Below are 26,966 nucleotides of genomic sequence, written 5' to 3'. Positions count from 1 at the left end.
ATGAAAATTCATGAAATATATTCATTGAAGAATAATATTTAACTGTAGAAAACAACTAAATATTGTGTTTTCACTTCAATATACAATCGTATTAAACTACACTACTTCAAGTAGGAGACCACATATTATTAAAAATAATTATCGTGATTCTTCAATACTCAACTATATTTATTTACATGTAGGCTATGTTCAAATTAACTCTTCCAATATTAGATTGAGAAACCATCACATGTAGAACTAATTAATGTAGATTACCAGAACAGTCCTCTAACTCACATTAAGTAATAGATAAATCGGAATAAATTTGTATTCAATCCACCATTTATATCAAGTTTAGAGATCAACTTCGACAGTGCATACATGAATCCAAGGCCCTATAAATTTGGAAAATTAATAATACAAGAAATCCAATTTCGCCATGAAATAAATTAATAAAGAAATTAGAAAATTACCCATTATTAAAAAAGTATTGATAATACCTCCCATACTAAGATTGGAGAGAAAAGTTTGTATTTGATGAGAATACTTTTTCAATTCATATTAACAGATGCTGATAATGAAGCATACATTATAAGTTCAAAATATAACAGTGAATAAATTGAAAAATAAGCTGGTTTCAGGATACTTTTTTAATTCATAATCACAAATTATGAAACAAACATTGTTAGCTCAAAATATAACAGTGAATAATTATTGAAAACATATAGAAGCCCGGTTAAATATAGCCGCGATTAAGTGACGTCATCGTCTAGCTCGTTCATTGGTTCTCATGATATCGGTACACTTAGATGACGTCATTCAACCAATTATTATTTATAATATAAAGAAATCAATAGAAAGATAAAGATATGAAATAAAAAATACTCAGCTATTTATAAAAAATATAAATTAGCTCAAAGATGGAGAAGGAATTTGAAATACATGAAGTAGCATAATGAAGTCTAGACAAATATTTCTTTTATTTGGAAAAATTTATTGAATATTGAAACTAATACTAGAATATTATTATTACATTAATATACAATATAAATGGTATCGATACTGTATGCAAAGATCCTTCAATAGTTAGGTGTATTAATTTCAGTCAAAACGTTCTTAGGAAAAATAATATCCTATCAAACTATGTATTGATTTGATCTTGTTTCATAAATTCCAAAAATGTACATAATTCCTGAGCACATACATTAATTGAATAGTCCACTTGTTTGTACTGTAATTAATATTTTGTATTTTATATTCTTTTCCCACTATAAAATTGTTTCACATGAATAAACATTAGTTTTGTTTAACAATAATTTACAATGGAAGAATATCAGAAGTAAAAACCCTGAAAATGGCCTATGCATCAACTCAGAAATTCACCTGTTTCAATTTATTAAATAGATATGAAAATTCATAAAATATATTCATTGAAGTATAATATTTAACTGTACGAGATATTGTGTTTTCACTTCAATATACAATCGTTTTAAACTACACTACTTTAAGTAGGAGACCAGTTATTATTAAAAATAATTATCGTGATTCTTCATTACTCAACTGTATTTATTTACATGTAGGCTATGTTCAAATTAACTCTTCCAATATTAAATTGAGAAACGATTACATGTAGAACTAATTAATGTAGATTACCAGAACAGTCCTATAACTCACATTAAGTAAAAGATAAATCGGAATAAATTTTCATTCAATCCACCATTAATATCAAGTTTAGAGATCAACTTGGAGAGTGCATACATAAATCCAAGGGCCTATAAATTTGAAAAATCAATTATCAGAGAAATCCAATTTTGACATTGAATGAATTTAAATTAATAAAGAAGTTTGAAAACCACCCATTATTATAAGAAGTATTAATAATTCCTCTCATACTAAGATTAGAGGGAAAAGTTTCTATTTGATGAGAATACTTTTTCAATTCATATTCACAGATGCTGATAATGGAACATACATTATAAGCTCAAAATATAACAGTGAATAAATTGAAAAATAAGATGGATTCAGAATACTTTTTAAATTCATAATCACAGATTATGAAACATACATTATTAGCTCAAAATATAACAGTGAATAAATTGAAAAATAAGCTGGTTTCAAGATACTTTTTTAATTCATAATCACAGATTATGAAACATACATTATTAGCTCAAAATATAACAGTGACTAAATTGAAAAATAAGATGGTTTCAGAATACTTTTTTAATTCATAATCACAGATTATGAAACATACATTGTTAGCTCAAAATATAACAGTGAATAAATTGAAAAATAAGCTGGTTTCAGGATACTTTTTCAATTCATAATCACAGATTATGAAACATACATTATTAGCTCAAAATATAACAGTGAATAAATTGAAAAATAAGATGGGTTCAGAATACTTTTTAAATTCATAATCACAGATTATGAAACATACATTGTTAGCTCAAAATATAACAGTGAATAAATTGAAAAATAAGCAGGTTTCAGGATACTTTTTTAATTCATAATCACCGATTATGAAACATACATTGTTAGCTCAAAATATAACAGTGAATAAATTGAAAAATAAGCTGGTTTCAAGATACTTTTTTAATTCATAATCACAGATTATGAAACATACATTATTAGCTCAAAATATAACAATGAATAAATTGGAAAATAAGGTGGGTCTAGAATACTTTTTCAATTCATTAAATAGGAATGAAAATTCATAAAATATATTCATTGAAGTATAATATTTAACTGTAGAAAACAACAAAATATTGTGTTTTCACTTCAATATACAATCGTATTAAACTACACTACTTCAAGTAGGAGACCACATATTATTAAAAATAATTATCGTGATTCTTCAATACTCAACTATATTTTTATTTACATGTAGGCTATGTTCAAATTAACTCTTCCAATATTAGATTGAGAAACCATTACATGTAGAACTAATTAATGTAGATTACCAGAACAGTCCTCTAACTCACATTAAGTAATAGATAAATCAGAATAAATTTTCATTCAATCCACCATTAATATCAAGTTTAGAGATCAACTTGGAGAGTGCATACATAAATCCAAGGGCCTATGAATTTGAAAAATCAATTATCAGAGAAATCCAATTTTGACATTGAATGAATTCAAATTAATAAAGAAGTTTGAAAACCACCCATTATTATAAGAAGTATTAATAATTCCTCTCATACTAAGATTGGAGGGAAAAAGTTTGTATTTGATGAGAATACTTTTTCAATTCATAATCACAGATTATGAAACATACATTATTAGCTCAAAATATAACAGTGAATAAATTGAAAAATGAGCTGGTTTCAGGATACTTTTTCAATTCATAATCACAGATTATGAAACATACATTATTAGCTCAAAATATAACAGTGGATAAATTGAAAAATAAGCTGGTTTCAGGATACTTTTTCAATTCATAATCACAGATTATGAAACATACATTATTAGCTCAAAATATAACAGTGAATAAATTGAAAAATAAGCTGGTTTCAGGATACTTTTTCAATTCATAATCACAGATTATGAAACATACATTATTAGCTCAAAATATAACAATGAATAAATTGGAAAATAAGGTGGGTCTAGAATACTTTTTTAATTCATAATCACAGATTATAAGATATACATTATTAGCTCAAATGTAACAGTGAATAAATTGAGAAATAAGGTGGGGTAATAATATTCATTACCAGATGAACTTACAGTTAGTAGCACTTACAATTAACCGAATTTTGGCAGTAAATAGATAGGAAATTGTGAAAAATTCAAAACCTATCCATCACGAAAAAGAACTATTGCCACAAAATTTGACAGACTCGGCAGGATTCGAATAAATTTCTTCCTCAGCCTCCATTACCGCCTCAAACAATTTCCGCCGAATTTTCGCCTGAAAATGGTGGGGCATGGCGTTTGTCAAATTGAACATCGAATCAAAAAACAATTTCAAAGCGTCCTTCGACTTCTCGGTTACACTTTCACTGGTTGATTGTGAATTCCAACTACTAACATCCATTCCATTGGGTAGTGTGTCGTACTTGGAAGGTTTCTGAGGCTTCTCTTTTTTCTGGTGCGTCGAAAAATCATCTGAAAACTCAAGCATAACCTCTTCATTATCACTGTCATTGCCACTGTACACCTCAGTCTCCAAACTTTCCTCATCCTCAGGAACGAAACTCACTCGTTTTGGTTGTTGCAATCTCTCTGGAACCTCACTGAATCCTCCCTTTCGTTTCCCTTGTTGCGATTTTCCCTCCCTGAATCCTTTGTTTTGTTTCGAAAACTCCGGGAGTGCATCAAATATTGATTTTTTCCCTTGTTTCAATATCCCTGGAACCTCATGACAGGGCACGTTGACCTTTTTCTGCTGTGTGGCACTCCTTAGAACTCTTTGTATCTTCGGATGTGACACTTCTTGCTGCGTTTGTGGGGTGACCACCTGAACCTTCGGGGGACGTGGCAAATCTGGTGGTCTCTCAATCTCTACAAGTCTTGGGTGTTGAGGATGTGATAACACTTCAGTTTTGTCAATAACCTTCAGAACGTTCTCCACAAGTTGCGATGATACATCTGTATCATCACTCTCCAACACTTTGTTCAATTCACGGTGCATCTGGACTCCACTGACCACATCTGTGAGTTCACTGTGATAAACACTGCTCAAAACCCTCTGGGTTCTCGGGTGCAGTATCTCGGACAGATCTGTGACAGCCAACCCGTTCTCCACTCTCTCTTTCAGTATCTCGTACTTGGAGAGTCTTTTCTTTTTCTTCATTGGCGGGATCAGGTGGGTGTTGTAGGAATGATCAAAACTTGTATCTTGAGTACCTTTATCAGAAACTGTGGAGTTGAAAAAATCATCCTCCAGAACTATCACCTCAGGTTCATCTATACATCCTTCTTCTCCTCCGTTGTCTTCTTCTTCTTCTTCTCCGTCAACAACGATGTCTGTAGATCCTATGCTGGACATGAAGGGAAGAAGAAACTCCATCTGCTTCTGGTAAATCCAAGGTTTGATCTGGCCATTGGGATTTTTCTGTCTCCTTCTGTCCTGGCGTCTCAGTGCGATCCTGTGACTGTCCCTCAGTCTGAACCATTGGTCTCTGGCTTCTTGCCCTGCGAAAAAACAAGGAGATGAACAACGATTAACTATTTATTGAAATCGAATTATTATTTAAGAACGATGTTTTAAAGTTGAGAAGTAGGTATGATGTGGTACTTTGTAAATTTCAAATTTGAAAGGATATAGACCTACTCATATTAAACTCAGATTTTTGTAATTATTCATATTAAATAACAATACAAAGAAATGTCAAAGCCACACATTTGATTTTGATTTTTTATTTATTTATTAGTGAGTAACAGTCGCAAGCTACAATAATAAAGTGATGTAGAAAATGAAAAAAAGAGAATGGAAAATTTTGTTGATGCCTTACTTAAAATTATATTGTGGTGGATATTAATTTCGTTTTATATTTGGAAATATTTGTTTAGAACAAAAGAACAAGGGGAAGAACGATTAACTATTTATTAAAATCGATTTATTATTCAAGAACGATGTTTAATTTTTCTTTTTGTGTAGTGGAGAAGTTTATATTGTGGTAATTATTCATATAAAAAAAATACTAAGAAATGTCAAAACCACACATTTGATTTTTTATTTATTTATTAGTGTGTAACAGTGGCAAGCTACAATAATAAAGTGATATAGAAGATGGAAAAAAAGAATTGAAAATTGTTGATGCCTTATTCAAAATTATATTGTGGTAGATACTAGTTTCATTTTATATTTGGAAATATTTGTTTAGAACAAAAGAACAAGGAGAAGAACGATCAACTATTTATTAGAATCGATTTATTATTCAAGAACGATGTTTCATTTTTCTTTTTGTGTAGTGGAGAAGTTTATATTGTGGTAATTATTCATATAAAAAAAATACTAAGAAATGTCAAAACCACACATTTGATTTCGATTTTTTATTTATTTATTAGTGAGTAACAGTGGCAAGCTACAATAATAAAGTGATATAGAAGATGGAAAATAGAGAATTGAAAATTTGTTTTCAAATAAAATCTTGCCTTACTTAAAATTATATTGTGGTGGATATTAATTTCGTTTTATATTTGGAAATATTTGTTTAGAACAAAAGAAGAAGGAGAAGAACGATTAACTATTTATTAGAATCGATTTTTTATTCAAGAACGATGTTTCATTTTTCTTTTTGTGTAGTGGAGAAGTTTATATTGTGGTAATTATTCATATAAAAAAAAATACTAAGAAATGTCAAAACCACACATTTGATTTTGATTTTTTATTTATTTATTAGTGAGTAACAGTGGCAAGCTACAATAATAAAGTGATATAGAAGATGGAAAATAGAGAATTGAAAATTTGTTTTCAAATAAAATCTTGCCTTACTTAAAATTATATTGTGGTGGATATTAATTTCGTTTTATATTTGGAAATATTTGTTTAGAACAAAAGAAGAAGGAGAAGAACGATTAACTATTTATTAGAATCGATTTTTTATTCAAGAACGATGTTTCATTTTTCTTTTTGTGTAGTGGAGAAGTTATATTGTGGTAATTATTCATATAAAAAAAATACTAAGAAATGTCAAAACCACACATTTGATTTCGATTTTTTATTTATTTATTAGTGAGTAACAGTGGCAAGCTACAATAATAAAGTGATGTAGAAGATGAAAAAAAGAGAATTGAAAATTGTTGATGCCTCACTTAAAATTATATTGTGGTGGATATTAATTTCGTTTTATATTTGGAAATATTTGTTTAGAACAAAAGAACAAGGGGAAGAACGATTAACTATTTATTAAAATATTGATTAATTATTCAAGAACGATTTTTTTTTGTGTAGTGGAGAAGTTTATATTGTGGTAATTATTCATATGAAATAAAAATACTAAGAAATGTTAAAACAATACATTTGATTTTGTTTTTTTTTATTTATTTGTTAGTGAGTGAAAGTGGTAGGCTACAATAATAGAGAGATACAGAAGTTGGAAAATTAGATTTGAAAATTGATGATGCCTTACTTAAATCATATTGTAGTAGACATCAATTTGATTAAATATAAAGAAAATGAAAATCTCAGTACCCTTTTTTTGAAATATTTTATCACTACATGTTTCGGACATTTATGCCATTTTCAAGTGATATGAAATAAATAAATTTAATACTACTGGAAGATTCTTATTTTGATCATATGTTAGTGTATTCATATTATGTTTTTTTGAACTAGTACTGTAAATTTTGGGTTTAAATTCGCATGATTCTATCAAAAATGGGGTTATTGGTGTCTAATTGGATTGAGTTTATTATTTTATCTCTGTTTAATTTTGCTGCTTTATAAATATGGAATTCTTCTTTGACATTCAGTTTTTGACTTTTATTACCATGATTAAGTATTTTCATATTACAGACCTAGTTCATAAAAACATATGAATACACTAAAATATGATCAAAATAAGAATCTTCCAGTAGTATTAAATTTATTTATTTCATATCACTTGAAAATGGCATAAATGTCCGAAACATGTAGCATGTAGTGATAAAATATTTCAAAAAAAGGGTACTGAGATTTTCATTTTCTTTATATTTATATTACAAGTAGCCCTATACAGAAAAGAGATAATCAATTTGATTCTATGGGTTTATTATTTTTTATTACTCTTCCTGTTGTAAATAACAAGAAAGGAGAAAAAAGAGAGAGAATATAATGAATAAAGGGGGTGGGCTATAGTAATTGAGTGATACAGGAAACAGAAAAATGAAAATTGTTGATACCATACTTAAATAAATTATATTGTGGTGGACAGTAATTTGTTTATTTTATTTAAGAAAAATTTCCATTGATCTTTGGTTCTTCTTTCTGTTATGGAGGACAAGGGGAAAAATAAGATAGAGAATATACAAAAGAGAAAGAGCAGAGGGAAATGAGCCCACATTGGATTTCTTTATTCATTTTTTATTTATTTACACCAATAGAAAAATTACAACATATAGAGTAATAATGTAAAAAAATTACAACACAATTCATGTGAATTTTTAGATCATAATAGATGCTGGCTTGTAAACTACCTATTATTTATAATGGTATATTGAATTCTGGATGATAGAGCTGGATAATTATTGGGTATTATTGGAGGAAATGAAGATTACATTTATTGCATTCTGTGTTGCTAGTATATTTTCCTCATTTTTCGAGTATTATTTTTTTTGGGCTGAGGGTGATTCCTAAATGAACTCTAGGCTTGTGTGTGACTAATGAGATGGATGATGAAGTCGCATTTGTAAATGAACTTCATCAATCATTAGCAATTAAAATAAAATGGTATTCAATTATTAGAGTCGATTATGATTGATTAGAATACAGAATAGATACATATTTATTCTGTAACTACACTTCTACATATTGTAGTAGGCTACACTAGTATAATAGCTTACATAATAATTATTGTATTTATAGCATTATATATTATTTATAGCATTATATAGCACAACTCAAGTGCCGGTAGTGTAAAACATATTTCATGGCAAAAACAAGAGTTGATATGATTGGTTTCTAAGTAATATGCCTTGAATTGCAACTATCATCATATAGGTACATACAAAATAAGTGATTATGAATAATAAATCGAACATAGACCTGTATTGATTTCTTTTCTCAAGTACATAATTAGTGCACAATTATAATAATTTTGTTACAAGCATTGTAATCATACAACATGGGCTAATCATCCAATGTGAATCTTTTGCAACGTTCAATTATTTAATAAGTTTGTAACAATTATCATAATTAATTATTGTGCACTAATTAGGTACTGCTAAAGAAAATAATTCAATACAGGCCTATATTCAATGTATTGCCCTGTCTATACAACGAAGTTGCGTCGTGTAGACGGGAGATCGTTGTAAATTTCTGAGGTTTGAAGGTTTGTTCTTTCTTTGATCAATCTCAGCCAGGTTTGCGTCAATTTTTCTAGGAAACGATTATGTCTCATCTATCCATCAAAACCTAAATCGCTTCAAAATGAAGATAGAGAATTCGCGATTTCAGATTCGGATTCAGCGCCCTCAAATTATATATGTGCGAGGTCAATTCTCAAAAACAAGGAATATTTTTAAATGGATAATAATTATCTTATTTACTCTATAGTGAAGTAATATAGTAAATATAAACTCTATAGTTATTCACTCTTCACTTGATAAGCAGTATTCTTGATGATTATTATTGAGAAGGAGGATAAGTGGGAGGAGGAGGAGGAGGAGGAAGAGGAGGAGGAGGTGGAGAAGTAGGTGGAGGAGGACGAGCTCGAGGAGGAGGAGGAGGAGGAGGAGGTCGAGGAGGAGGAGGCTTGAGTTACTATTCATCTCAAGTTTATAAACACTTCAAAGACTTCGTATAGAATAATTTATATATGGTTTAGTTTATAATACAGGTTTGTGTTAAAGTTGGTGTCGTGTGAACAGAGGTTTGAGCAAACTTGGCTGAAAGCCAGATTTGCGTAAACCTGGCTCTGAGCCAAGTTTGCGCAAATATCGTTGTCGTGTAGACCCGGCATATTATGAATGATCGATCATTTTATTTTGTATACTATTAATTCAGTAAATATATTTAGAGAAGAATCATTCTCTGGGGATACTACTTCATTGGAAATTAATAATTTACCTTGAAATATTTATTATCCAACTTATCAATAATTGTGATAATTATTAAATTATCTATATTTTGTCTACAATCATGAAAAAATATGCCTACTTTCAACTCATTTGAAATTTTAGTTTGACTAACTCATTAATTATTCTGATATTTTAACAATTTTTATAATTGGCTAACAGGATAACATCATTGCCAATTCTCTGCCTTGCCACTGCCTTCTATAGATGATAGCTGATACTGATATATTATCTGATGAGTATTAACTGCTCTTTCTCTTTTTAAATTATGAATTATTCATTTTTTTAAATGTATGTATTCAGGGCTATGGTACTTATTATTTATTTATAAAATAGCATCATAGTACGATTTTTTTAAGTTTTTAATAATAACAATTATTTAAATTTATTCTATATTAAAAAGTTTCCAAAAAAGAGTTCTATGATGTTTTTTTATAAATAAATTATATTTCATTTATCAAGATAATGTTACCGTAGTCTATATTTTTCGATGTTTGGATAATGAATTTTCAGAATTTTAATTGAATATATTGTTAATTATTATTATATTTATAAATATTGCATATGATTATTTTCTGCATCGTTAAAAGACGATCTGGCAACATAGCAGAGCTAGAAAAGGATAACGCTATCTCCTTCGTCAAAATGATAGACAAGGTTAGCAACATCAATGTTAATCTAAACTGCTATTATATCGTGGATTTCACTAAAACTCAAACAAATCTGACAGATTGAAATGACCCTTACTTAAAAAACAATAACAACCTTGGATAACGTAATCCAACAATATTTTGAATTGATGATGATGACGTCACAGCTCAACAAAAATAGGCTAACTTACATGACGTTGGGAAGAGAAACTAGGTAGCATACTCAAAATTATAATTCTTACAATCACCCTATTACAATAACTACAATTACTAATAACAGTGACATACTACTTGAAATAAAAATTAAGTGAACTATTCTACTAAATTCAAATAAATCATGAAAAAATGTTGACTTACCACTTTCAATTTCAAGATTTTCAGCTATGATCTTCCATATTTTTTCTTTGACGTTAATCTTGCAATAATCTCCATGACAAATATCGTACAACGCACGATACCGTTTTACAGCATGTATAAGCTGTTCAGCTTTAGTGTACATTTTGTTTGACACAATTCAAAACACAGGAATACGTCAGAAAAAGGTAGTTATTACCGATTTTTAGGTTAGCTAGCAAACAACCGAACGTTGCAGTTGGGTTACTACGTCAGAGCTTGGAATGACGCATTCACGCACTCATGCAGTGGAGAGACGATATTGCTATGGCATTTGCAATGTCGATATAAGGCCAGGATCGATGTATTTAGTATCGATATGGTAACTACAGTCGATATTCTCATGTCGAGTATCGACAGTTGAATAATATCGATATATCGTTCTATGAAAGACATGACAATCACAAGGAAAGACGTTTAGTTCAACATTTATTTAGGCCCGGTTGCACAAAAGCAGGTTAAATTTTGACCGTGATTAAATCCAGGAGACCCAATCAGAGTAGGTCTTTTTGATAAGACGGCTTCTCTGATTTGGTTCTAGTGGAATTAATCACGATTGAAATTTAATCGACACTTAACTCTGAAATATTTGATAGTCTACCTCTACCTAGCTTTAAAACGTCTTTTGTCATTAGGCAAATTCAAATTCAATTGAATTGAATTGAAAGGCGCCTTACTGTTGAAAACATTTAATTGAAATACCTTCTTTAGGTAGATTACTGGAGATTTGTATATCCTCCTGTCCCCTGTGGAAACGACTCTTTAAGCATAACAGAACTGGGACATTTTGTGGGTACCATACTAAAAAAAGGTCCTGGAGCATTGTTTAAGGAAAGGACTTGCAAATCTGTTCAAGTTTCTACACTTGAAGAAAAACACAGAATAAAAATATGAAAATAAACTTTTCTTTGTAATCAGTCTCTCTTCTAAATTATTCTTGTTTCAAATCAGTGAGGCACAGGTTAAGTAAGTTCAGATTGGAAAGAGTATCAAATTGGTTGGGGTGTTCAGATAAAGAAGCTTAAAAGGGTATGAAGTTGATTGGGGTGTTCAGATTGTGAGTCAGATTCATTACACAGAAATTAGAAATCTTGTAAAACGGAAACAGCTAAGATAATTAGGTAGTACACACACTTACAGTACACAAACATAAATAAAAACTTTGATGGAATTAGACTATATTATCATAAATATATTATAACTTGAGACAAAGAAATAAAAATTATGATAACAATTATTGTTCAATGTTGTAGATAGGGGAGTGTTCACAGTGTAAACTTGCAATATCGGAGCACCGAGCTTCACTCGTTATTTTCATTTATTGATAAACAGAACACGCAATTCTTTAAAATTATCGTGTTATATTTTACAGCTGGCTATAGGTCAGCTTTTGAATTTCGGGGATGAGATATTATGATTTTCCACAGACGCACTCTCCCACTCCCTTTTTTATTATCTACAGACGACAAAAGTCTCAGCTGTTTTTCCAAGGATGAATTATCATTCTAATGTCGTTCAGCGAGTTTTCCCGAAGATGAGACCTAGTGCAAGTTTTATATCATAACCATACTATGATTCAAATTTCGTGAAAATCGTTGTAGCCGTTCTCGAGATCCGTTGGACATAAATAACCAGATAAAAAAATATAAACATAAATACAGAAATTGCTCGCTTAATATAATAGGATAGATTCAATTATAGATTGAACATCACTTATCATACCATACACATGATCAACATATGTGTTTGTCAAGCACCGTTCAATCTAATAGAATTTATAAGGATTATGTTGTTAACAATATTTCGTTGATAGCTTTGGTTAAGGATGAATTATCCTTTCAATGTCGTTTAGCGAGTTTTCCCAAGGATGAGACCTAGTGCAATCGAAGTTTTATATCATAACCATACTATGATTCGAATTTCGTGAAAATCGTTATAGCCGTTCTCGAGATCCGTTGGACATAAATAACCACAAATAAATATAAAAAAACAATTATAAAAATATATACAGAAATCGCTAGCTTTATATAATAGGATGTAGAACATTCATACACAGACCGAGCAATAATTATTATAATGATTATCCTTATAATCCTGATAATCCTCATCCTTAGAAGCTGTGGATAGGGAGAGTAAACAGTATAAAATTTATAATGTATCTTTGTACATTCGTACAATTTTTTTTGTATCCACTGTTAGTAAAAACCCTGATATTATTTCCTCTTATTTCAATCAGTTTCTTCAAAACAATTTTCAAAGAAGGTTCCAATAAATGAATTCGACTGAGTCACTTGTCAATATTGTAGAACCGTTCTCCAACGTTTTATTAATCAAATAAAAATATGTTGTCAAATTCTACACAGTTTTATTTGGTACACGACGGTTTCATGACCTCACAGGTCACTTGACAACATATGTGTGTTTTTATTTAATTGACCGAGCGAAGTGAGGTCTAAGATTCAAGTCGACGGTTTGGCATTTCTCTTAGGGCCGTTTGCACAGTTAAAGCTTGAACTCGATTCAATCAGCTGGTGGCTTAAACTCGAAATGAAACACATTATAACAAACTAGAATTGACACTAATTCATTCCAGTTTAAAATGAAATTCAGTTTAAACTGTCACTGTGCAAACGGCCCTTAATGTTTGAATGTTTATATGTTTATATGTTGCGCATTTACGGCGAAACACGGTAATATATTCTCATGGAAGTTGACAGGTATGTTCCTTTTTGAATTGCGCGTCGACGTATATACAAGGTTTTTGGAAATTTCACATTTCAAGGATAATATAAAAGGGAAAAGGTGCCTCCTTCATACACCAATATTAGAGTAAAAATCGGACTATAGAATTATTCATCATAAATCAGCTGTCTAGTGGACTATAATACTACGTTCTAATATTTAATACTATTTAATACTACTACCAGTTCAAAAACATCGAACCTCTTGAAAATGTGGTATCTTTCAATCAAAGTTAGTAGACAGTAAACTATAATACTACTCTTTCAAAAACATAGAACATCTTGAAAATGTATCTTTCTATCGACGTTGTAGACAGTTGCAGCCAGATCTGATAACAGCGCTCACATTCATACATTCCGGGACGACACGTCCCGGTACGATAGGACAGAAAGCTCTATGTTCATTTAGGATTTTTTCTAGACATTTTAAATTGATGAATTGTTTAATAATTTTTGAGAAAACATAACAACAAGTTAATGTAACTTACTGAGCGCGGGGTCTACTGTTCACAGAACTAGTAGTTAATAAATTGAATTTTTCCAAATTATTGTTGTTTTCCAGGTTTTTCTTCTTTTCATACTTTTTTAATAATAAAGTTCAGTTGAGTTCTTACAAAATAATTTTATATTGGTTATAATAATCAATAAATAACTCTACCAATAATAATTGATTTTATTACCTCATCTGTCAGTTTTTGTCCAACTGTAGAGAAGTAGAACATCAGTGAGAAAACGAGCAGTAACGTTGCCAAATATTTGATTTTTGCTGAAACGTTCTCCAACTGAAAAAATAGAGAGGAAAAAATTGATTCATTGATAAATTTGGCAAATACCTATACTGTATTGGTAGAATTATATGAGGAGCCTCATTCCAATAATATAATATTGTTTCTACTCATTTCTTCCCCTCCTATCATTTTATTGTATTAATCAATAAAAGAATCTGGTGTGGCGCACTCACACAACTTTTCTTGCCGTTATGAAAATTGATCACCTGAGGCCAGTGTTCACGCGCATCTCAAGTCTACGTACTTTATGAACAAAGATCTTAGCCAGCTGGTGACAGGACAATAACGCTGGAGACATACCAGGTCTATCTCTCCTAGTGAATCATTTGATAGAATCAACAGTTTGCAATTGGATAATCACATTTTCTCGAATTTCGAGCTTATTTTCAATTTTAGGTGAAAATGTTACTGAACATTAATTGTAGAATAGAATAGAATAGAATAGAATAGAATAGAATTTATTGGTCATTCAATATTCACAAGAAATACATTGACTTTGTCAGATTACATTTTGAAATCAAAATTCATACATAAAAATTTAATACATAAATTCATAAATCACTATTACTACAGAAACTGCACCCAGTTAATCAAAAAGAAATCATTCACAGTATACAAACATTCATTAATCAACACATATTTTATTTTATTTTTAAATTGTGCATATGTGAGTAACTTAAACTTGTCAGGTGTGGAGTTGTATAGCTTTATTGACATGAAATGCCAGTTTCTCTGCGATTTGGTATGGCTGTATTGAGGAATTCTAAGTCTATGTCTATTTCGTGTATTTAAGTTATGGTGATTATTATTTGAGTCATATTTTTCCAAATTTTTTTGTACATAACAAAGAATATTAAAAACATAGAGTGATGGCAATGTCAGTAAGCCTAGTTCAATAAAATGCGGTTTACAATGAGCATTGAGAGGCAAATTACAAATGATCCTAATAGCTTTTTTTTGAAGGACAAAGATTGAATTAGCTCTTACACTATTAGCCCAAAGCATTATTCCGTAAGATAGGAGACTTTGTATGTGTGCGTAATATATATTTAACAGCACAGGCCTATCAACCGTTACAGATAGTCTACGAAGCATATAAAGGCCTTTAGCAAGTTTACTAGACAAGAAATCAATGTGTGCCTCCCATGATAGACAAGAATCAACCATAACACCAAGAAACTTGATAGGCGTCGTGTCCTTCTCCTTTCTAAAATTAAAAATTATATCAGAGGTTTTATCTTTATTAAGAGACAGATTATTAGCTGCACACCAGTCCTTTAGAATACAATAACTGTGATTCCGTTCTCTTTCAAGATCATCTTTGGATGGACAATTTATTTTCAAACCTAAGTCATCAGCAAATAGGTAACCGTCCAGACAGTTCCTATCAATATTAATTGGTAAATCATTTATATAAATATTGAAGAGAATGGGGCCCAATATAGAGCCCTGAGGAACGCCAAACTCCAATAATCTGCCATTTGACAGAACCCCATCTTTAAAGACAAACTGATTCCTGTCACTCAAATATGATAATATAAGTTTGACTGCACCTGGTGTAAAGCCATAGAAAATTAGTTTATCCACCAAAATATCGTGTTGAATAGTGTCAAACGCTCTTGAAAAATCGTATGACCTTAGACCTACAGAATCACCTGCCTCCATGTTGCTAATAACCCCACTTACAACATTAACAATAGGATCATTTGTGCTTCTACCCGCCCTGAAACCAAATTGCTTATGAGAAAATAAATTGTTGGTCTCAAAGAAATATGACATCTGTTCATGAATCAACGTCTCAAACACTTTAGAGAAAACAGGTACTATTGCAATTGGCCTGAAGTTACTTTTCTCCTTTCTGGAACCCTTCTTATGTATGGGCAAAACTTTTAAGAGATTTTCATTCTCAATCTTTTCCACTCAAATTTTTTTGAGTATCTGAAGCCTGATAATTGAGAATCTAAAATCAAACTATGCATAAATGGGGCGGAGCTCCTGAATTTTTTACAGATATGGGACTTGTAGCAGTTGATAGAGCTCATCAATGACTATTTCATGTATAAATTTAATCAAAATCGTTGGAGCCGTTTTTGAGAAAATCGCGGAAAACCCTGTTTTTGACAACATCACTCCATTCTAGCCGCCATCTTGAATTGCATTCGATCGAAATTGTTCGTGTCGGATCCTTATATTGTAAGAACCTTAAGTTCCAAATTTCAAGTCATTCCGTTAATTGGGAGATGAGATATCGTGTACACACACACACACACACACACACACACACACACAACACACACACACCACACACACAACACACACAACACACACAACACACACACAACACACACACACACACACACACACACACACACACACAACACACACCACACACAACACACACACACACACACACACACACCACACACAACACACACACACCACACACACCACACACACACACACACACAACACACACACACACACACACACACACACACCACACAACACACACACACACACACACACACACACACACACACCACACACACAACACACACCACACACCACACACCACACACACACACAACACACACACACACACACACAACACACCACACACACACACACACACACAACACACACACACACACACACACACACACACACACACACACACACACACACCACACACCACACACACCACACACACACACACACACACACAACACACACACACCACACACACACCACACACACACACACACACCACACACACACACACACACACACACACCACACACACACACACCACACACAACACACACACACACACACACACACACACACACACACACACACACAATACGACAAACTGCTTGTCAACGGTTAGCCGTATACGCTGGATAAATTGAAAATGCAATCCAGAAATTTGAATATCCATGATGCCGAAGAACATGTGGGAGAAGATGATCGAATCATAGAAGTAGAAACTCACGCTAATAGCAACTAGGGATGTCAATCCCGGGATCCCGGCCCATTTTTGATACCTAACAATCCCGGGATTTTTCAGCGTCAATCCCAGGATTTTCGAGATTGGAAAACCAATAATTAATTATAATTATATTAGAATAATTTATTATTCTAATATACTCTGTACTGGCTGAATAGAATTCGCATTATCGGTTCCCATAAATATCATTTGCAGAATGGTTGTTATGCATCTACGTTCGTTTCTGTTTACACAGCACCACAATTAGCAGTCTAGAATGTGAGTATAGAATGAAAACTGTGAGTATAGAATGAAATAAATTCTATACATTCCTACATTCCATACATTCTTATATTCTATACTCACTGGTCTAGACGGCGCAATATTTGCAATAGTGCTGATGTCATTTCCTTGAAATGCACTCAGAACTTTGAAAAGACTTTAGAAATCAGAAATAAACAAGCACAATCCATTCACTCTCTGTCTAATAACTCCTCTTCCCTTCTCTTTCTCTATCATAATTAGAATATCTAGTTGAAGTAAATATAGTTGGCTCTACGAAATTTCATTTAGTAGTGGTTCAGCTTTTGAAATAAGTTACTCCTAATCTTGAAAGCATTCATAGAAATAGAATGTTTAATTTTAATATTATTCCCAAGTATTTTTCCATTACAATAATATTCTCTCCCTCTATAATGAGACCTTTTTCATATCCACACACTGTTACTGACCATGTAATTGAGGAGGAACTATTGGTTAAAAATTCATCAAACTGATTTATGCCAATCCCGGGATCCCGGAATTGTTATTAGATAATCCCGAGATACCGGGATTTCAAATCAGTCCCGAGATTGACATCCCTAGTAGCAACCCGACTACAAAGCAAACAAGTGAAATAAATGCAAGTGAGGCGGAGCCAGATATTCGAATTAGCAGTGAGTCACCTTCCAATGTTACAGCTTTACAAACTGAAAACCTCAATGAGGCAGCGCAACAAGAAATGAGCTCTAAAACTGGTTCAATTGTGAGAGAGCAGGCGATGGTCCACGATCATACTGCCGTGGAGAGACAAGGACAACAAAGCAGAGGCCAAAATATGACCTACTAGCCGTCAAGCTCGCTTCGCTCGCCATATCCGTCTAGCCAGGGGGCTCCGCCCCCTGGATCGTCCAAAAATGAGATCAGCGGGCCCGCTTCTCTCGCCTGCATTTTTCATTTGAGCATGCTTCATTCCATCAGAAAGTCAAAGTACTTCCTCGCTCAATTCAATCAAAGATTAATTTCAATTATTCAGTGCAATTTGAACATTTTCTGTCTATTAATTGATGTAAGAACTGAGAAAACGCAAAAAACCGCTAATTTTGAGCGTATCTTTGGCGTTATTTAAAATTCCTTCTAACACAACATTATTACACCCCAACTGAGCTTTTGTAGTGAATTTGAACATTTTCTGTTCATTTGTTCTCGATAAATCTGAGAAAAAGCAAAAAACGCTGGTAAAACGCTAATTTTGGGCGTATCTCTGACGTTATTTCAAATTCCTTCTAATACTACAACATTATTACACCCTAGCTGAGCTTCTGTACTAAATTTAAACATTTTCTGTTCATTTTTTCTCGATAAATCTGAGAAAAAGAAAAAACGATGGAAAAACGCTAAATTTGGGCGTATCTCTGACGTTATTGCAAATTCCTCCTAACACTACAACATTATTACACCCTAGCTGAGCTTCTGTACTAAATTTAAACATTTTCTGTTCATCTTTTTGTTTTCGATAAATCTGAGAAAAAGCAAAAAACGCTGGAAAAACGCTGGAAAAACGCTAATTTTGTGCGTATCTCTGACGTTATTGCAAATTCCTTCTAACACTACAACATTATTACACCCTAGCTGAGCTCCTGTACTAAATTTTAACATTTTCTGTTCATTTTTTCTCGATAAATCTGAGAAAAAGCAAAAAACGATGGAAAAACGCTAAATTTGGGCGTATCTCTGACGTTATTGCAAATTCCTCCTAACACTACAACATTATTACACCCTAGCTGAGCTTCTGTAGTAAATTTGAACATTTTCTGTTCATTTGTTTTCGATAGATCTGAGAAAAAGCAAAAAACGCTAATTTTGGGCGTATCTCTGACGTTATTGCAAATTCCTTCTAACACAACATTATCACATCCTAGCTGAGCTTCTGTACTAAATATTTGAACATTTTCTGTTCATTTGTTCTCGATAAAGCTGAGAAAACGCTGGAAAAACGCAGATTTTGGGCGTATATTTGAATTTTTTTCCAAATCCGTTCTTAGTGCGCCTCTAAAGGGCCAACTGAATATACCTACCATATTTGAACGTTTTTGGTCCGGTAGGTTTTTAGTTCTGCGAGTGAGTGAGTCAGTCAGTCAGTCAGTCAGTCAGTGAGTGCCATTTCGCTTATATATATATATATATAGATAGGATCCTCACCTTCCAACAGCAGAGAGAGAGATAGAATCATACTCTAAACTTAGTATGGGTTCTAATAACTTTGTCGTTCAAAACAATATGTTAAACGAAGAAAAGGAGAAATTGATGAGATGGATGAGTTATCAGGTAGACGTGATAATATATTGAATAAATTCTTTACATAATTTGGTTCAGTTTTTGTCACATAAAGCTGTATAATACATACGGTACCGAAGCAAGCTTTAAAATTTAACTGTAATAATTCAATGTGATTATTTCCAACAAACATACCTCTATTATGAAGAATATATAACAGCACATTTGTATGGCCAGTATATTAATGAATGCTGACAGGAAAATCTTCGATCTTTTGTTGAGTTCCAGAAAATCACTGGAAAATAATGAGAAATGATTGGTTTAATCATTGCCATGTAGTTGAGTAATGTTGAAGATATAATTATGAAGATCTATATAATTTTGTCGATGTGACACATAACGATAATATAATATATCAGATAAATGAATAACAATAATCGTTAATATGTTATTAATGTTGAAGATGTTGAAAAAGTTAAGCTGCGTTTAAACCAAAGTTATTAACAAATATTGTTAACAACATAATCCTTATAAATTCTCCAATGTTGTTTTCCATCAGAACTGCTTATTATTAAATCTCTTTTTGCTATTAGAAAAAGACGACTAGCAGTCAGATATTTTACAATAAATGAATTAATCACTCACTGTGACAACGACATCTTTCGGCAGGTCCGCCATCTTCTTGGTCTCACAACCTGCCGAAAGATCTCGTTGTTACAGTGATTGATTACTGTAATTCATTACTGTAATTCATTTATTGTAAGATACCTTATATTTATATTCTATTATTAGATTGAACGGAGCTTAACAAACACATATGTTCATCATGTGTATGATAAGTTATATTCAATCTATAATAGAGTCTATCCTATTATATATTGAGCGAGCAATTTGTCTGTATACAAATCTGTTTATATTTTTATATCTGGTTATCTGGTTATTTATGTTCAACGGATCTCGAAAACGGCTCTAAAGATTTCCACAAAATTTGGAACATAGTAGGTTTTTGATATAAAAATCCGATTGCACTATAGGTCCCATCCATGGGAAAACTCGCTGAACGACATTAAAAGGATAATTCATCCTCGGCTGAAACAGCTGAGACGACGTCGTCTGTGGATAGTAAAAAGTGAGCGAGTGATTCTGTGGAGAATCAAAATATCGCATCCCCGAAATTCATAAGCTGACGTATAGCCAGCTGTAAAATATAAACACGATCATTTTTGAGGATCGTGTTCTGTTTATCAATAAATAAAAATCACGAGCGAAGCTCGGTGCCCCGATATTAAAGTATTAAGTTTTAACATTTTATTAATAACTTTGGTGTAAACGCAGCTTTTTTTTTTGTGGCTGTTGTAATACGACATAACAATGTTAGCAAACTATGCAATTATCATCGAAATATTGATGCCATATGACAAAATGATGGTCATTTTGAATCAGTAGCCTATTTATATTCTTGAATTTGTACTGATGTTGGAATATTATAATACAGGTAGATATTAGAGTAGATTCATATGGCTTTTTGTTGACGAGGAGTCTCTTGCCCAGAGGTCCCACCTCGTCTGAATATATCATTTGAGCCTTATATATCAATGGGCCTTGCGACTGTCATACTTCAGCCGGAACCGACTGTTAACGTGCCATCCATCAACATATCCGATTGCATATTGGAAAAAATAGTTCAAAACAACTTACTTGAAAACCTCCTGATGGTCTCTTATAATTTGTTTCAAGTGCGACATCTCAATGCTATCATCACAGCCAGTCCTGCCAACTGTCTCCGATTTCAAAATGGAACTTCCACTGCTGCCAACTTCAAACAGTGACAGACAAATCAGTTTCATCTGAGTACAGAGACTGATTGAAGCCAAAGCAAATGCTACACTAGCACAGTAAACATAGGACAACATGGTGGCATACCAAACTAGCTGCAAAAACAGACTCATAAAATAGATTTCAAGAGTTTTATATCCTTCTGGGTAGTGCATGTAGATGATGAAAGGCATCTTTTCTATGTTGATTTTGCTACGGTCTCTCAAGAGTGTAATCAGACAGGCAAAAACAATTGGTAGCCCTGAGGAAAACAAAATGAGAGAAACCAGAATTGTTTTCAATCTGCGGTCAATGTTTACCATGTTTTCTAAACATTTTGAGGTTATGTCAGACTTCTGATCCACCTCTTCCATGCTTGATGTATATTTTGAGGGTTTCTCCAAGTTTGGACAAGAATCTGTAACATATTTTGAGGTTTGGTCTGTTCTCTGATGAAAGTTTGCCATTAACCGGTTTGAGGTCATGTTCAAATTTTGGCGGCAATCCTCCATGTTGTTCGTAGATTTTGAGGTTATGTCCCACTTCTGATGCATGGTTTTTCCTGAGGTTATATTCGAGCTTTCACCGTTTTTCTGAAAAAACTTTTCTTTTTTCAGCAGCTTTTCAGCCATATTGCACAAGGAAGAAATATCGTCCAGTGATGAGCAAACGAAAATGGCAAAAAGTGCTGAATTAAACTCTTTGATTGCCAATAGTCGCTTTACAAATATGTCCCAGTTGATGTACATTGAAAACAGCTGATCGACCTGTATCACCAAATTCAGTAGTATGAAAAGTCTAGGTCCAAGGCTGTTTCTTGTGCCTCCCAAGAAGTTTGTGAAAGATCTCACATGTTCTATGATCTCCATTATCAATACAATCTGTAAGGAAGAAGAGACTCTTTGTGAAACTTACACTTTGGCCCAGTTGCACAAAAGCCGGTTGAATTTTAACCGTGATTAATCAATAATTTCACGAGAACCAATCAGAGGAGGTTTTTTTTGAAAAGATGGCTTCTTTGATTGGTTCTCGTGGAATTAATCACGATTAAAATTTAACCGACGTACGTGCAACCGACAAAAAGTGTCGAGATTAAAGAAGTGTAAAGATTAAGAATAAATCATGGCTCATTTATTTATCTCCTTATGAGTATAATTTTTTCATGATTTTATTAGTTGGTGTTCCTGGTTTAAATAAAACTAACTCTCTCTAACATTGAGGGCTGGTTTCCGAGATCGGGATTTAGCTAAGTTCTATACTTTAAACAGCTGTAGTCAGAAAATTGGCTTTCCGAAACGGGGCGTGGTCGTAGAACGAAAAAACTTTTGAATTAAATTTTTAAAAACTGGAAAATTGAACACAAATTAAAATAAAGACAAAATAGTGTAAATTTTCAGCTATTTTGAATTATTAAGGAATGCTTCATTTCGTCAAGGAAAAACGTTTTCAATCATAGAAGTGAGAAAATAAAGATTATCATAAAAACTATGACTACGCCCCGTTTCGGAAAGCCAATTTTCTGATTACAGCTGTTTAAAGTCTGGAACTTGACTAAATCCCGAGCTCGGAGACCGGCCCTTAACTTTAGTTCAATATATCTCTTTAAAAATTTAACCGGCTTGAAATGACATCAAATCCAACCAATACACAATGCAGAATAACCAATAAATTACTAATACCTGGTTGTACAATAGTCTGCTAACTTTTAATCTCGATTAATTGCCACGACAACCAATCAGAAAAGCCATCTTATCATCAGAAAAACCTTTTCTGATTGGTTCTCGTGGAATTTAATAATGATTGAAATTTAACTGGCTTTCGTGCAACCGGGCCTCAGACTGTGATACGATGATAAGACAGTATTAACTATGTAATAAGTATGTCATGTTACCATAGAGAAATAATAGCGTAAGTAGATATCCCATGGTATAGGGCGTTTATGTCGCAACTTTTACTCTTATCTCAAGCCGATTACTGTCGATTATTGTCGATTTCTACTGTTTTGACCGGGTAAGAGTGTATGAACGGCACAATATGAAAGACTATAAAGCTTCACGGGAAAGAACTACGTGGACTATCGGCTTGAGATAACAGTAAAAGTTGCGACATAAACCATGGGATATCTATTTATGCTATTGTTTCTCTATGATGTTACCTAGCACAAGAAAAAGAGAGCACTAAAATCTTTCCTAATATACATTCCAGTCAACAAGTACACAAATTCAATGTGATAATGATTCTTTGATTAAACATCTCAGAAGGGTTGTGTGGCAGAGAGGACCTGGAGTCCTAACTTCGCCCTTAATAAAGGCAATCAATCAATCAATCTCTTGCGAACGTAGTGAACATAAAATATTTGTTGTCACTAGAACAGTAGACATGCATTTTATCATTATGCACAACAATATATTTAGCATGAGGAAAACTCATTCACGACTCAAATCTCAGAATTGATAATTTATCAATTATCCACTTTAATCGGATTACTGATTACGTATAGCTTATTAAAACTCACAAGACTTGTTCAAATTAATCATTACATTTTAAAGAAAGATTTATTTCCTTTCCTCTATCCCCTAATCTAAGAGAGGAAAGGAGGAATTGATTGAGTACTTTATTCATGTAGATTACAACAATATATACTGGCTTATACACTTATATACAATAGTTTACTATACAGCAAAATTAAAGATGAATTTACATAATCTAAGAAAATTATTATTGAACTGTATATGAAAAAAGCAATTTGTGATAACTATAGATAATATTGTTATGCATCTACATAAATTGGCGGAGCTTTGGGCATATCAATGTCCATTCTTCGGAAAGAATATTCAAAATATCCTTCCCACTAACTGTCTACCAAAAGTAGGAAGGGGGAGAAAAAGAGAGAACGAGAAAGAGAGTTTCAAGTAATCATTTCATCATCATCAGTCACATTATCCTACGCACAAAGCTGGAGGTCATGTGGGCATCACCCTCACTCAAAAGATTTAGAATCGAGACAATGTACCTTGTATTCTAGGCTCATTGGATCAATATGTAAAAATATATGAGATATAGGATTCTTCGGGCCGGCTTCCGAGCTCGGGATCTAGCTGAGTTCCTGACTTTAAACAGCTGGAGTCAGAAAATTGACTTTCCAAAAGGGGGTGTAGTCGTAGTTTCCATGATAATCTTTATTTTCTCGTTTCCATAGTTGGAAACGTTACTCCTTGACAAAATGAAACATTCCTATATAACTGAAAAAAGCTGAAACTTTACACTATTTTCTCTTTATTACTTTCCTTGCCCTATTACCATAGGTAAGGAAAGTATTGCTTCCCGAAAAAAATTAAGGTACCCCAATTTCTAAATTTCTATACGTCTCAAGGTCCCCTAAGTCCAAAAAACTGGTTTTTGGGTATTGGTCTGTATGTGTATGTGTGTGTATGTGTGTCTGTGCACACGATATCTCATCACCCAATCAACGGAATGACTTGAAATTTGGAACTTAAGATCCTTACTCTATAAGGGTCCGACACGAACAATTTCGGTCAAATGCAATTCAAGATGGCGGCTAAAATGGCAAAAATGTTGTCAAAAAACAGGGTTTTTCGCGATGTTCTCAAAAACGGCTCTAAATAAAAATCTGGTGTACAGATCTGAAACTCATACAACTTTCCTTGCCCTTATGAAAATTTATCACCTGACGCTAGTGTACCCACGCATCCCAAGTCTACTATTCAAAGATCTGAGCCAGCTGGTGACAGAAAAATAACTATGGAGACACACTAGGTCTGCTATCTCTTCACAGTGAATGATTTTATATAATCAACAGTTTGCAATTGCATAATCACATTTTCTCAAATTTCAAACTTATTTTCAATTTTAGGTGAAAATGTTACCGGACATTAATTAAAGAGATTTCCATGCTCAATCTTTTCCACTTTGAATTTTATCTGAAGCCTGATAATAAATTGAGAATCTAAAATCAAACTTTGCTAAGATGGGGCAGAGCTCTTAAAATTTGTACATATATGGACTTGTCACAGTTGATCGAGCTTATCAATGACTATTTTACGTATGAATTTGATCAAAATCTTTATTTTGTGTTCAATTTTCTAGTTTGTCGAAATTTAATTTAAACGTGGACTACGACCACGCCCCTTTCCGAAAGCCAATTTTCTGACTCCAGCAGTCTAATACCGAGTTCGGAAACCGGCCTGAAGTCCTGGATAACTTCACAGTATATAAATGTCTACTATTCTTCTCTAATATAGTTCTAAATAACAATAATGGAACTTTAATAGAGTTGTGTTTGCGTGATATTTTGGCGTTGTGGTATTTTTCTACAATGGAAAAACTAATAAAAATTATTGTCTTATGATATTTTTTCAGTTAATAATTTGTATCTGTGTTTTCAATAATGTTACTGTGCAATTCCAACTCTCAATAACTTTGAACTCACATTCTAAAATCAAATCAAAACAAACTGAAAGTTGACTTTCCACTACTACCAGATTTATGTCCTTACTTTCCCACTCGTGATGGACCAGTTATTTGCGAGATTGAACAAGAACACTTTCCCTTTCAGGAACAAAACTAACAATGAATCGAAGAAGCATCACTCCTCAGACATATAACTAGAATCCACCCTCGAAACCACTTTGTTTTCAACAAAGATGAAACATCAATCTCTGTCAGAATTATTTGCAATAGACACTACAATTAAAACTTACACCCTATGATTATTTCTGCCTTATTATTGTCATCAAATGAATCAAACCCTCTCTGTTATTACAGAAAGCTCCAATCTTTGAGAAAAACATAAATTATTCTAGTCAATCATCTCAAAGATTTATTCGGAGAAGCAATAATTATCGAGGAAATCTAGAGTCGACTGTCAATCTCAAGCTTTTTCTGGGAAAGTAGCAATTACTGACTAAATCCAGGACTTGGAAGTCATAATTATTTTGCTTTGATTGTCCTGTACCCTGGTATGAAATCGTGGTGTAATTTGTGTTATTAGGGTGGGAAAATGAGGTGTTATTATTCCAGAGAATTAGTGATTGACAATCTTGGAGAGACTTTGATTTTGAGCTGTCTTGAAGGGGTGAACAATGAGTGAGGTTTTTCTTTTTCATTACTGGGGCGAGACTTGAGTCAAGCTTGAGAGACTTGAGAAATAGAGTCATGTGTTTTTCAGTTTCTCGAGTTTTTCGGTTGTGTTGTGTGTGAAGTTGTATTTTTCCATAATGAAAAACACAAATAGCCCTAGAAAGACAACAGGGGTTACGCGTAGCCCCAGACAATTTTATTTTCTGTTGTAACCTTGGCTGCAGTAAGCCTGTAGATCTGGGATTTATTCTCTAACTAA

At 32.6% G+C, this 26,966-nt stretch overlaps 2 protein-coding genes across 3 annotated transcripts in view; both read right to left on the bottom strand.

The window, feature by feature from the left end:
• The window catches only part of LOC111060622, a 30,178-nt gene extending 3,976 nt beyond the window's left edge, over positions 1 to 26,202 (bottom strand). The window contains exons 1-4 of one of the 2 annotated variants that reach the window (XM_039439556.1): positions 26,124 to 26,202; positions 21,491 to 22,488; positions 19,988 to 20,087; positions 14,161 to 14,262 (exon numbers count right to left, since the gene is read on the bottom strand). In XM_039439556.1, coding sequence (XP_039295490.1) covers positions 14,161 to 14,262; positions 19,988 to 20,087; positions 21,491 to 22,476 — 1,188 coding nt within the window. In that variant the 5' untranslated portion in view covers positions 22,477 to 22,488; positions 26,124 to 26,202. Of the gene's footprint in view, positions 1 to 14,160; positions 14,263 to 19,987; positions 20,088 to 21,490; positions 22,489 to 26,057 lie in introns of both variants that reach the window. The other variant, XM_039439555.1, reaches the window with a different exon arrangement.
• On the bottom strand, positions 2,689 to 10,982 carry LOC111060621. The gene is made up of 2 exons (XM_022348294.2): positions 10,704 to 10,982; positions 2,689 to 5,112 (listed from the first exon to the last, which is right to left on the bottom strand). Exons 1-2 carry the CDS (start codon positions 10,843 to 10,845, stop codon positions 3,779 to 3,781), a joined length of 1,476 nt encoding a protein of 491 aa, XP_022203986.2. The 5' UTR covers positions 10,846 to 10,982; the 3' UTR covers positions 2,689 to 3,778.
• Positions 26,203 to 26,966: the final 764 nt, after the last annotated feature.

This window comes from Nilaparvata lugens, chromosome 13, assembly GCF_014356525.2.
Source record: "Nilaparvata lugens isolate BPH chromosome 13, ASM1435652v1, whole genome shotgun sequence".
Taxonomy (NCBI): domain Eukaryota; kingdom Metazoa; phylum Arthropoda; class Insecta; order Hemiptera; family Delphacidae; genus Nilaparvata; species Nilaparvata lugens.
Note: the sequence above shows the minus strand (reverse complement) of the source record. Positions and strands in the feature narration are given on the sequence as shown.